At 41.5% G+C, this 13,776-nt stretch overlaps 1 protein-coding gene across 1 annotated transcript; it reads right to left on the bottom strand.

The window, feature by feature from the left end:
• Nucleotides 1-19: 19 nt before the first annotated feature.
• LOC136433133 (BTB/POZ domain-containing protein 9-like) lies at nucleotides 20-13,472 on the bottom strand. The gene is made up of 11 exons (XM_066424981.1): nucleotides 13,340-13,472; nucleotides 11,662-11,916; nucleotides 11,062-11,428; nucleotides 10,368-10,638; nucleotides 9,749-9,965; nucleotides 9,239-9,358; nucleotides 7,942-8,051; nucleotides 7,269-7,458; nucleotides 6,602-6,709; nucleotides 4,356-4,434; nucleotides 20-2,678 (listed from the first exon to the last, which is right to left on the bottom strand). Exons 2-11 carry the CDS (start codon nucleotides 11,847-11,849, stop codon nucleotides 2,526-2,528), a joined length of 1,803 nt encoding a protein of 600 aa, XP_066281078.1. The 5' UTR covers nucleotides 11,850-11,916; nucleotides 13,340-13,472; the 3' UTR covers nucleotides 20-2,525.
• Nucleotides 13,473-13,776: the final 304 nt, after the last annotated feature.

Here is a 13,776-nt window from a genome sequence, read left to right as displayed (position 1 = left end):
GAGCCAACAGACACATAGATCAGTCCAATCATAAATTTATTATATACATCTTTGTCCATGACACCGGCTATAAAGCAGCATTAGCAACACACAAACATAAAAAATAGATGCTGTTATTGAGTTCCTGTAAAATTTCAGGGAAAGGGAGTCAAACTACTGACAGTGCGCCACCTCACCATTAGTACACATCAACGTATGCTGTGAAAGGGTTCTTAATCATTCACATCACATAACTGCCACTCAAGATCTGCACAAGACCCTCCTTAACCCTCTGTCAGCTGAGGCAGCCCTTTGACACCACATGTGGTTCAGGTACAGGGTAAGGCAGCAGGGGGGAGGTTAAAAAAAGGCAAGTTCCTTGTCCAACATTATGTTGGACTTCGCAAAAAGTGGGATGAAGTCGAGAGCTGGTGTACAGCATACTGCCGCAGCAACATTTCCACAGAATGTGTTCAATACTGATCTTCATGCTGCTGCAATGCATGTTACATGTTCTGTACGATCTGCATTTGAACCAACATAATCAATTTTGCTAGTACATGTATCTGTGTAACCTGGATAGTATCGGAGACCACACCAATTTGACAAGTTGTTACTCTCATTTTTCATGCAAGTAGCTTATGTAAGAAAGAAAAAAGTGATAGTGGTATGTATTTTTTTTAATACATGTATTTGAAAATTTTCAACCTGGAGTAAAAAAGTTGCAAAGCTACCTTGAAGCATTAAACTTTCTTGTTCTTTTTGTTGTGCCTCCTGAAAAACAGCTAATCAAATTGGTGTGGCCCGAAATTGTGTATTTCAAATATCTGTACACTGCTCCTTGACTAATCACTGCAATAGCAATACACCATTTGACTACATGTTGCACTTGTTTTGCAGACAATATCAACTATTAACACACACCTGTAACACAGTTGTAATTTGTATTCATAATTCTAGTTCATCCAGTAATATCTACTGTACAGCCAAGAACTCTACATGCAACATACTTCATTATAATAAATGAGCTGGCGGGTAGTTGCAAGCACCAAACAAAATTGCAGAGTCGCTCTTTCCAGTTGCACATCTGTCGTTTCAGACCTTACAAACACTGATGGTTTAACATTGGGCACTAACAGACAACTTCAACACTTGCAAAAGATACACCTAATACATGTACCGGTATTACAAATGTACAGCAAAAATCAATGAGCCAACATGTATGCTGATTTCAGCCTCTTCTATAACATCAGTATATCAACATGCCAGGATCTGATCTGCAGTGGTCCACATATTAATGAGTCATGTTTGAAATAATGTTAAAAGAAGAATGACAATTTGGATTAACAGTAGCCTTTTACTTCAGGCATATCATGGCCAATACTTAATGGTTTCTTGGAATTTTGTAGAGTTGGACAGACAAGACAAAGAAAACTGCTGCTTACTGAAATCAGTGAAATGCCCACAGATATCACATACAGGCACAAAGAAAAGAGTCTGAGAATGCAACTCAATGAAAAAAACAATAGAGGACTTCATTGCAATTTTCCACCATTGGTCTGCCTTATTTGCAACCAACAGCAAAATTCATTCTTGTAACACTTGGTCATGCTCATGTGATGCACGTCCTGTCATGGCCGCTTACAGGAATGAGACCTTACACCTGGGTGGTAACACAGATTTGGTACTTCCAATCTGAATTGGCCAACATGTATAACCGCCCTTTGGGGTGACACATACACCAGTACCAATTTGAAAAATCTTATCAAATTTGACCTGTTAGACGTTATAATACAGAATATAAGACCTATTTTTGAAGTGGATATATGAAGCTTCACTGTATATTCACAACCTTAATTTGAATTCCTGCAGTCTTTCCAATTCTAAAGTGACCAGTGGCATGTCATATCATATCATATCATATCATATCATATCATATCCTTGCTATGGATTCGATCCTCATAAGTATGCATAAAGAGGGACAAATACCTTTGGCATGGTGAGAGTAAAATTATCCTTCATGGACACAAACAACATAAAAGCAAATGCAATACGGAATCTTGCAAAAGCTGACAGACTTGGTCCTCTCTTTAATATTTTTTCTTATTCAAAATCCAATTATCCTCACCATTCATACCATCATTATCACAATAATTTTGAGATTACGAAAACAAATGAACTTCAACTTTCAGAACGTGTACAATATCTTTTAGATACATTAATTTGGTATATCTACACATTTACAACTAAGTAAAGAGTCTCATTTACAAAAGTCAACAAAATTACAAGAATAACATTTCTTTCGGTTACCTTTAGCACACAAAAATTGAATAAACAGTACAATGACATAAATACCCAATAAATATTCTTATACAATCTAAACATTGCCAACTTTTAAGGATACAATTCTTCAAGAAGACACATTCATATCTTGATTGCTTTACACAAATATGTTGAAATCTCATACAGGCAGGCCTTTCTTCTACAAACCACCCCACACAGCATACAAAACCATGACTATGATACAAACTGCTATACCGGTCCTGTCATATGTTGTACTGGGCGTGGAAGGAGCCGTCCAGAGCGGGGGGTGGCCCGCCCATGGCCCCCTGCACTGAGCTGCTGTCTGAGGAACCATCGTCCGAGGGTGCAGGGCTGTTAGGGTTGGCCGGGCACTCAAAATGGACACAGTGGAAAACCTGCAAAAACAATTAAAACAATTTTTTTCTCTTTATTCATTTGATTTCCCCCCTGAATGGGCAATGGAAAGAACATAACAGTCTGTGTTCTTTGATGCTTTATTTCAAGCTCTGGCTTATCATTATGATATCACATTTTACATTCAGTAATTCAGTTGCAATTGTGTATCAACCTCCTCCCTGCAGAATCCCACATCTGATACCCAAATCAGATGTCAAAAAGACATTTCGGCAAGGAACATGTGGAATCCCACATGACCGTCTTTAGGAATTCTACTCGATAAGTACTTCAGTACAAAACTCAAGAGGCTTCTGCATATATAAGTACCCAGCTCAATGCTCACTCTCATAAATCTACGCCTTCTTTCTGTAAAGTAAGCTCTCCTTTGAGGCACTCTAAACTTCAAGGTGAGCATCATTCTCTACCCTCTTTCTAGGGTTGTGGCCATAAATAACAAATCAACTTGATCAACAACTAGTATTGGAAATAGGTGTGGTGGAAGCCAATAAAAGGGACCGACTTCTGAATTATTCACAGATGTATGGTCCGAGAGTGTGTTGGTTACACCGGTGGGTGTAAATCCGTCCGGCGGGGTGTATTATGCCATAAATCTGGACCGGCCGATAGGGCGGGAGTTCTAGTCCAGTGATTCTTACCTGCCGCCCTGTACAAGGCCACTGTGCATTAATTATTCAGCAGTGTAGCATGGCAGTCCTGCTCCAGGGTGGGAAGTTTCACAGGGAAGTATGGAGGCCATACAAACTTGATCTGATTTTGAGTTATGCTGACTGAAAATTTGGATGAGAAGTTACTGCTAGACAGGTTTCTTGCTACCTCATCTAGTTTGGCAACCTTTTTTCATCATATTTGTATGCCCATGGAAGAGAAAGAATTACTTTGTGGATCTCAATAGATAAATAAATCAAATCTCAATAAAACTCAAATTCCTGGGCAATCTTGTGCATACAAGCAGGCAGAAAAATAATGTTCGCCATAGCAATTTGCATCTAGAGGTCTAACCACTACTTTTCACCCTTCATTTATTTCCTGTATCAGCTCCCTGAGACCCTGACCTGACTGACACCTCACAAACTTCAAAGCCCAGAAATTGTTCTAACAAAAATCCTCTCAAGAAACTTGCAAGCCTTTCAGGCACCCTGGGCATTCCTTTGGGCCCCATTACCAGCTAATAACAGGGGATGATGTTCATGGTCTGGCTGCGGCAGGAAAAACAAAAATCTCGACCTCAAATGAAGCAATAAAACTCCATTCCAGTGACTTGTAGACCTTTATGTGCCCACTGTGCTTTCTCAGGTTCTTTACCAACAAATTAAGTTCATGTCTACTGTGGTGGGGCCACTTACAGGAAAAACAACAACCTTGACTCCGACTGAGGGACAAGAAAATCAATGGACTGTGGTTCCAAAATAACCACAGCTAACCACCAAGAACCCTGGAGAAGCATTCCATCCACACAAAAACTGCACAATCGTCGGCTTTCATTTGAGAAAAAAAATTGCCAAGCAGCAATTCTAGGTTATGTTGGAAGTTACCTGTTATCCTTGTAGACTTCATTCATGATAATACTCACAAGATTTATCAGAACTTGACATCTCTTGCAAACATGACCAAAATGCACCAGGCATTAACAGCCAACATGCATTGCAGTCACTTACCTCGTTTGCAGTATTGTGGGTCCCAACTATCCGAATAAAGGTGACAGGTTTCTTCTCAAAGAATATGGTCTGCCAGGATCTGCAAAAGTACAAGAGCACAGAAGGGTTCATTATTCAAAATTAATGTACATGTACATCTGAAATGAATGAATTGTGGTCACTAAGGTTTGGGCATAAGCTCATGGGTTGTAATTTTATTGAAGGCTTTCGGGTGCAGGTGTGAGGTTTACAGGTCAATAGGTCGCCAATAGATCAACTTACCAACAGTGTTTTTTTCCCTATAGCAGTCTTCAAAAACTTTGAAATACAGTATGTAACAATGTTAAAGTTAAAGCAGCAAGCAAACTTTCCTGGATGCCAAAAGCTTTCACTAAATTACATGCAAAGGCCTGAGAAACACAGGTATAAACTCAAAGAGCTGCCCGAACAAGTCCTATCCATTTGGCGGATTCTTACTGTACATGTGTCAATGGGAGGAAACAAGTTCACAGTGCCAAGCTCTTCCTTCTCTGTCTACAAAACTGATGGAACAATGAGTCAACAATATCCCACCAATGGGGAAATCTGGGACACTTCAGTAATGCAAAAGCCTGGGCAAAACATTGATCAGCACAAAGAGGACTGCTTTCAAAAAACTCCATCCATCTATTGGCACAAGTTCACTATATGCCAAGCTCTTCCTTCCCTGTCCACCAAACAATCTCTAATCAATGTAGCAAACTGGGACAAGGCTCTTGGGAGCTCAGCACCACCATGTAAGGGGTGGATGCAATGAGGCCTGACATCTGTCAACGTCCTGTCAGGAGGCAGGGATGTTGACTTCTCATTTGCCAAATGGAAAAGGCTGGAGCTGCAGAATGAGATACCAGAGCAGGGGATGTAGGGAAGTGGTCCATCCAGTTGATTGTGACATCAATAACAGCCAGTCTACAACTTAGGGTAAGGGAAGCGGCTGGGGGATTAATCAAAAGGCTTTGATGGTGACAAGGGAGGACTTTTCTATGGCACACAAAGTTTTCAAGAATGCAAACCTCTACCACCACACCTAAGTTTCCTTTACAATGCAGAATCATTATGAAAACTGAGAAACAAGTTATCTTAATGGGCTGGCCTGTTGGCAGCATATCCTGTATCTGGATGATAAATTGGTAATAAGATTCTTTTCCGGAATCCGATTAAGGTGAGGTTACTCAAGCTGCAAATACGTTCTCACAAAAAAACGTCTGAGGAGATGTCACATCTCAGATTCCATTCAAGACAGAGTCTACTGTGCTTTCAAAATCTTGACCTCATTCCAAGTGTCTGAACACATTAACGTCCCTCTTTCTTGTAAAGCTGCCACACATTTCATTGACCCTTCAGCTGAAATGACTCCAGATCCCTATCATATATGAAACCACCTTTGTCGTAGAGAGGGTTAATCAAGCAAGAAACACATTTTCATGAAACACTTTCTTCAGAAGAAGAAGACGTCATGTATCAGACGTCTTTCAGGACAAGCTGTGCTTCTGAATAGATAACCCTTTCTCAAGTGTCTGCACACATCACACATGAACATCCCACTCTCCCATACAGCAGCCTGAGATAAGCCCATCCCTGCAGGCTGAGGAGGCTGAGGCAGGAGGAAGTTGTCAGGATGAAGGGGAGCAGGGCAGGGATGGCAGGAGGTTAAGTCATCTCCCAGGTAATGTACATCACAGTTTGACATCCACAGGCCTGAATAATTAATGTCTGCACTAATGGTACATTACAGGTGCCTAACACAGCAGGGAGGGGAGTTAGCAGTGCCACACATTATCCTTACACAATTACCCTAATGGAGCCGCTGTAAGTCCGCTTCCTACACACTGATGGAGTCTGGCTCTTCACTCTTCCCAATTATTGTGAGCAATCTTATGGCCAGCAGTCAATGTCCTTACATTAATGTATATAATGTGACTTGATACAGGTGAAATACTTCCACATACTCAAACGCATTTCTGTCACTTAAGATAATAACCTAAAATACTAAATGGATAAACTCTATTGTTATCCAGTAAATAGATACCCTTGACAGCCACTTTTCTGTAGTGCAATTTGTCTAGTTTAGCTTCTCTAAATACAGTGTAAAAATAACCCTCTGAAATCTGAAATTCTGAGAAAACAATCTTAACACACAAGAGCAACCCAAGAAATACTAGTCTGAATAATTGCCATCCAGTCTAAAACCACACAAGGTTAGTATGTACAGTAATGTCTCATGATACCTGCATGCCTCCCTGGTCTTGTCACACACTAGTTCCCAGTGTTGCTGGTCTGTAGATACTTCTATGTAGTAACTGTAGCTGCGGTCATCACAGTCCCACAGCAACAACCTGGGGGAACAAAGGGGCAGGAAAGGACAGGTATCTTCAGCATGTTTCAACTTTCAGGACAGTAGTTTTTCACTGGATGTAGGAAGAATTACACTACTAGCGAACAGAAAAAGCATCATGCTTCATCTAAGTTGACGATGATTGCTTTTTTTACAATGTACCAGGGACTCCTTTTAACAACAAGCAGTATTACTGAAATAAGACTCACATAAGCTTCCAGGTAGTGACTGTTGTTTGAACTAATCATGTATAGAAATGACTAAATAAATTGACTTTCAAAATCCTATTTTTGGGCCCTAATATTGCTTGGGTTTCCTTTAATGTTCACTGATCCAGAGCACAGTGTGGCTCCTCCTGTCAGCTTAAAACAGAACTGCACTTAACTGAATGTGGCAGCCGAGAACAGTGCCTTACATAGCTCAACAGTAATGTCATCATCTGTGGAGATCTTTTGAGCCAGGCTAGAGTCAGCCCTTCCGTGATCCCTTTGTACTTTCCACTCAGTGATTCCGGTTGTTATTGGTTCCCCAGAAGAAATAAATTAACAATGACCCTGTACCTCATGGAGCCGACTATGAAGGGCTGCGCCAGCTGCACCACGATAGCGCCGCTGCCCAGCTGGTGACACGTGTACCCGGAGTCCCAGTCGTAGTTCTTCGTGTCCCCATTCAGCAGAGCGTTGCGACTGCGACTCACGCCCTCGATCACACTGGCACTGTGCTGGGTCGTCGCTACGTTCTCTGAAGGGACTGAAGTGGGAGAGAGGTGGAAGAGAAATGTTCAGACTGTGCATGATGTACAAAATCTCCTGCAGAATCACCAATGCTGTACATCCTTACCAAGTTGCTTAAAGGAAGAAATAGTCATGACTACAAATTTCTGAGATTTCAACATAGAACCAAGGTGATCTTCTTAGAACTATTGTGGAGTGGAATGTGTAAACAAAAATATGGTAGGGTCAAAACACTGCTTGAAGTTGATTGTACAAGGCTTAGATGTGTCAAGTTGTAACATAAAATGTAAGATAGGCTCAATCTTGCAAGAAAGAGGAATATCTTGAGACTCTCCTGAATCCATACCATCTCCAAAATTTAATCACAATCAACAAATTCAAAGCAAACCCATAAAAAATTCATAAACATCCTTTCTTCGTGCTAATTTCTAATAAACCATCCATCCAAAAATTGCTGTTAAAAACATGCCAAGGGAACAACAAGAAGAGCAGTACTCACCCAGAAGTCCCTTCTCTAACTGGAAAGGCTTGTTAGTGTACAAGCACTCGAAGGACACCAAGTGGAACACCTTGTTCACTGTGTTGTGCACTCCTACTATTCTCACATACCTGGGGAAGAACAAACACAGAAATGCCACTGAAATCCATTCTGTTCATCTCTGGCAACAGATGTATTTCAGTTGTAGAGCGGCAACTCTATCGCAGTTTAGATTTATTGCATTTCACATTGTCTTGCAAATTGCCTATCCATCCACCTATCCATTTAAATAGCCATTCAGACAAAGTGTGCAAGGACAGACGCTATATCAAACTGTGACAGTAACGTATGAAATCGACTTGCCAGTTCATTTACCATAAAACCAGCAGTCGTTCTCTTCAGATACAAAATCACATAAAAAAGACACTTTTCAATACCATCTTACAATCAAACCTCTTAATTTCACAGTTCAGCATACGTATGGATCAATAAATGTGTGAAGATCGCTTTTTTCATGGTGGAACCCAGATTGAAAGAGGCTGTTATGTTCTTAAATTGTGACAACGGCAACTTTATATCATGGCTTGTTTAGAGTCAATACCACTTTAACAGGATGTGATCTTCTATCCAAATTGAGCCACAAAAGTGGCAGGATAACCACATATTGAATCCCTTCCCCTGATCTATTAGTATTAGCCTTGACACCACTACCATACTGAGGTAGCTTTTCAACATGAAATGTTGTGTTACTTTATCCGAAGGGAGTGAAATATTGCTTTTGGTGCATGTGTGCATGTGTGTATTTGTGTGTGTGTGTGTGTGTGTGTGTGTATGTGTGTGTGTGTGTGAGTTTGTGTGTGTGCATGAGTGTGCGTGTATACATGTGTGTCTGCATGAGTGTGTATGTTTACACGTGTTTCCTTACTTGATGACTCTGGTGGGGAAGTGTAGAGTCTGCCAGGAGTGTGTTTATATACATGTGTGCCTGCACAAGCATGTGTGTGTGTGTGTGTGTGTGCATATGTATGTGTGTGTGCATGTTTGTATGTATACATGTGTTTCCTTACTTGATGACTCTGGTGGGGATGTGTAGAGTCTGCCAGGAGTGTGTTTGTATACATCTGTGCCTGCACAAGTGTGTATGTATGTGTGTGTGTGCTTATGCATGTGTGTGTGCATGTTTGTATGTATACATGTGTTTCCTTACTTGATGACTCTGGTGGGGAAGTGTAGAGTCTGCCAGGAGTGTTGTATGTGTGTGTGTGCATATGCATGCGTGCGTGCATGTTTGTTTGTATATATACATGTGTTTCCTTACTTGATGACTCTGGTGGGGAAGTGTAGAGTCTGCCAGGAGCGGCACAGGTAGCGAGAATGGTCCACAACGCGCAGCCAGTCCTTCTCATCCATGGACACCTCCAGGTAATATGAGTAGGACCTGCAAAGGAACATCAACAATAAGAAGACTCTTGAACAGGGCAGCTCCCAGTTAATGAACAATCTGATCTTATTTCATTGGTACATTACCCCGCAGTCTTTTCTAATATACAAAACACTCAAAGTATTTAATGGCTGAACAGTTGATGTAAGAATGTGTAGTAAATATTGTAATCAAGTTGTTCTGTTTATTGATATCCTTGTGCTTGTACAATGTATACCTGTATAAATACAATATGATGATGAAAATTCCAGCATTTCAGTTTTACATTGCTAAACTCTATTTGTTGGATCATTTAAGCCAAAATTAAAAAAAACAACTCTACCTACTGACCCTAATTTTTTTCAGAACCGTAACCGGAAACACAACATTTCATTTGCTAGTCCTTACCTGGTGTCCCTGTCCCACAGTAAGAGGCGGATGGTGTTGATGATGCTCGGCTGGCCCAGCTTCACTACAACCCCACCGTTGTTCTCCTCAATGGGGTGTCTGGTGAAGCCTCTGTCTAGGTCGTAATTCGTGCAGTCCCCATCCAGCAGCGCAGCCTTCATCTCGCCCTTGATGACTGACGCCCCATGTCTCAAGGTCGCGATGTTCTCCTCGGGGGCTAGACAGGAATAAAATACTTTCCACTGATTTCATTGGCATTTCAATTTGGCAGACATGCAGTCCATATGGCCCAATTAGCCAAAGTCTATCATTGAGGCCTATTCTGTGATTTGGAATGGATAGATTTTTGTACCCTCTGACAAATCCCTTCTGCTTGTTGGGTCTGCATCTGTAACTTCCTATCACAAAAGTCCCAATACTGCAGGCTACTTCACTGCCATCCCCCTTGGAAGCTAAATATATTCAAAGTTGGAAAGTTACTCAAGTCTGAGATCAGCCAGGTGTGCTTCAACCTTTGTTACCAGTTGAAGCATAAGCAAGATAAACAGATGCATGTCAGGCTAGATTTACTAGACTAGAAGCAAATATGAGCCATACAAAAGTTGTCCTTGTTACTCACTGAGGAAGCCCCTGTAGTTGAGGTCCATGTCGCGGCTCTCTGATCTGGTTTTGATGGCGTCCAGAATGCTGTCGGGTTCGACCAGGTTGGTAGGCCGGACCACGTTCAGCAGCTCCGCCAGGCTCATCAGCGGGAGGCGGATGGACTTGACAATGAGGCGCACATCCTCATTTTTATTTGGCTCCTCTTCGGACCAGCGAAGGGTGGCAGCAAAGATGTCTTTCTCCGGAGCACAGAAGGAATCTCTGCTTATGATCTCCTTCAAGGCATCCTGACGACAGAACGATATAGACTTTGTATTGACTCTATATCATGCTTCTATAAATTATTAATTTGGACTTGGTCTCCCAATCTGTTTTTTGTTTTGTTTTCATTTACCCTTTTCAAATATCTTCTGTCCAAGGTACTACATGATTAGTTAATTGATTGATATGAAATTTTGTTTACTAACCCAATGGGCAGAATACTTTTTTCTTGGCTTCACTTTTACAATTCATAGACTGAGGTTATTTTGTTGTTTGTCCCAGAAGTGCATTTTATGGGCCTCTGTGTCATTCTGCATATACTATAGTAAGCAATAAAGCTACAAATTGACAAACTTATTTATCAAGATCAAGATTGAAATGTGTTTCCATCTTTTTTCTTTCCAAAAAGACACTTAAGGTAGGAGAACAAAATGCATATGAGAACTTACATGTGAGAGAGTGAGGAAGCTGTCGCTGTTCAGCACCTCCAGTGCATTCTTATCCATGAACTCACAACAGGTGTGGCACAGGGACAGTAAGGAGTAGAGCGTGGCCACGTCGTACACCATGCACACGTTACGGATGTTCAGGATGGCGCGGAGGTAGTCCGAGATGGAGGCCTCCAGCTCGAGGAAGCCGTACTTGTGTGCCAGACCCAGAACATCCAGGATGTTCTCTTCCTTCAGATCTGCCAGGTTGATTTTGCCAGTGTAGATGTATCTCAGCAGGGCCTGGAAGGCGATGGCAGAAGTCTCGGGGAGGGGGATCTCACCGGTGCCTGGCTTTGACTCTCTCATACCCCCAAACAACAGGGCTCTGGGAACATGGGGAAGAAACAGGGAGGAGTATTGGTACTTAGGTTTCTTGTAAAAACATGGTGGACGCAATTTGTTACCAAAAATAACATAAATCTATTCATAATATTTTCTATCATCCTTTTCATGAACCAACTAACAAACAACCTGGGCTAAACATTAACGCTCCTTGACAGATGTAAATGAATAACGCTTACATTAAAGAAAACAACACAATTTAAACCAGGGTCTCACCTGAAGTATTCACACCTGGCAGCCAGGATGATCCGATGCGCCGGGAACTTCTTGTCCTCCACGAGGAACGTCACATCACTGTACTCATCATTCAGGAACAGTGCGCCGATGTGTTCTGACAGAACATGGGTATGTTCCACTTCGCCCACGGGGGTGTGCACCTGTAGCTGGTTGTGGTTGTCAGACATTGCGTATTAACAATGTCTTTCTCCTCACCACTGCAAACTTCTGCGGACTCCCATCGCACACGTGAACCTTCCAACAGAAAAAATACAGTCCAACTTGCCATCTTTATACCTTGACAATCCTGTTTTCCTGGGAAAATATCCAATCTAATCACTAAATTTGCATCTGAACTGCCTAACCATCGAAGCACTACAACTACATGGTGCACTACAATAGTACATGGTGCAAGCACTACATGGTCCAAGTCACCTACCCCAGGGGTAGCAAGTGTAGGAGCCCGATAGTACGTGTAATAGGATGGCACCCAAGCTACACATCTTGTACATGTAATTACAAAACTGCCTTGGGGCAGTTCTACAGTGTACTGTGTAGCGAAACAAAACAACATGCTTCCGGTGCGGCTCTCCTTAAAATCGTAAACGACATAAAATTTAGAATACTAATGGCTTGACCATGAATCCAACCCCCAGACCTCATGATTCAGAGACAGGATTACTAATAACTAGATCTAGACAACTGTGTCATACTGTCTGGTCAGGTAGGAAATCAACAAACCAGACAGGTGTTCATGTGGTCAAAATAATTACACAGCTCTGTCGACGTCACAGGACGGAATGGAAATAGGCGTGATACCGGACGGATTTTAGGAAGGGGTGTGTGTGTGAAAAATGAACAAAAAAATGCACTTGACAAGAGAGTATTTTTTTTTACTCAATTGTCACCACGTAAAGAAGACCTGAAAGCCACAAAAGTGTGACCCAAATGCCATGAATAGGACCGGATCAGATTCTTTTTTCTCATTAGGATTTTAAACCTCCTTGCTTCTCCCAGTAAAGGAAATCAGTAGAGAATCTTACACTGTCCTTTTAAGTAATTGATCCTATTTCATAACTTTTGAGTTTGAACATATGCATGCTACATGACGTTCACACATCTTTGAACTGTCATCTGGTCACAGGGACAATTATTTGTGGGTTTACATGACACAGGCCAGGTAATAGTATAATTTGGTACACATACATAAGATCCTTAACCTAAGTATCAAAGTACCTAAGAGATCTTAGACTGTCTCTAACATTTCGGAGAACATAATTGCATACCTCGTCTGCCCAGTGTTGGGGGCCCAATGCTTATTCATGTGGAGTTTGAACTCAGCTGACCCCAAGTCATGTCAACACACACCTTATCTGATGTTGTTGTTGTGGGTTTACTGTAAAATCGTGTGACAGTTCAGTTCAAACCATACATTTGTGTGAGGGTAATAAAACACCCACTCAAGCCGGACGGCTGTCTGGCAAACGTTGTTTCATCATCAGTTATCCAATATAGCGGTGGCCAAAGATGGAAGCAATTCTAGGAAATTCGCCTGTCAATATCGACGAATATGGCGATGAAGATTCAAGGAGGAGGGGCAGTGAAATTTCCATTTCACAGAAATTACAACGAGATTAGAGCAATATATACAGTACAAAGGCGTTCACAAGCCACTTACCTAGGATCTGGCGTGTTGTCGAAGTGAGATGGGGCGAAAAAACTCGAAGTTTAGGCCATTTTCTGCCCACTTGTCGTCCGCCTCTTCCTATTTCTCAGCTGAACCTTAGCACACACTGAAACCAGAATATCTACATCCGCCACATGTTTCAGAGTATTTGGAACGGCCAAGTACAGACTAGAAGATTACCCAGTGCGCAGTGGACTATGTCACCGCAATACATACGTTTAATTTTCTGGTTTATGATGATATAAAGTTATTGAAACTTAAAAACGCAGATCTATTGTATAACGACACAAGTAAGATACATCCGCTGATGACCTTTGACCGCTTTGAAAGTAGTTACAGATTCATGGTCATGTTTTACAAGGTGTGGTGTCTTTCAATCCTCTTAACAAGCTTGATGACGTTGAAATAGTTTTCTAAAAAGTGAAGCA

Source organism: Branchiostoma lanceolatum, chromosome 4 (genome assembly GCF_035083965.1).
Source record: "Branchiostoma lanceolatum isolate klBraLanc5 chromosome 4, klBraLanc5.hap2, whole genome shotgun sequence".
Lineage (NCBI taxonomy): Eukaryota > Metazoa > Chordata > Leptocardii > Amphioxiformes > Branchiostomatidae > Branchiostoma > Branchiostoma lanceolatum.
This window is presented reverse-complemented; position numbering and strand designations above follow the sequence as displayed.

What these genes read in the sequence shown, in the direction of transcription:
- LOC136433133 (XM_066424981.1), bottom strand. Translation starts at nt 11,849, where the DNA reads ATGTCTGACAACCACAACCAGCTACAGGTGCACACCCCCGTGGGCGAA. An exon ending in GCCAGGTGTGAATACTTCAG is followed by an intron (nt 11,429 to 11,661) that starts GTGAGACCCTGG and finishes CCATGTTCCCAG; the next exon opens with AGCCCTGTTGTTTGGGGGTA. An exon ending in TTCATAGTCGGCTCCATGAG is followed by an intron (nt 6,710 to 7,268) that starts GTACAGGGTCAT and finishes TTGTTCCCCCAG; the next exon opens with GTTGTTGCTGTGGGACTGTG.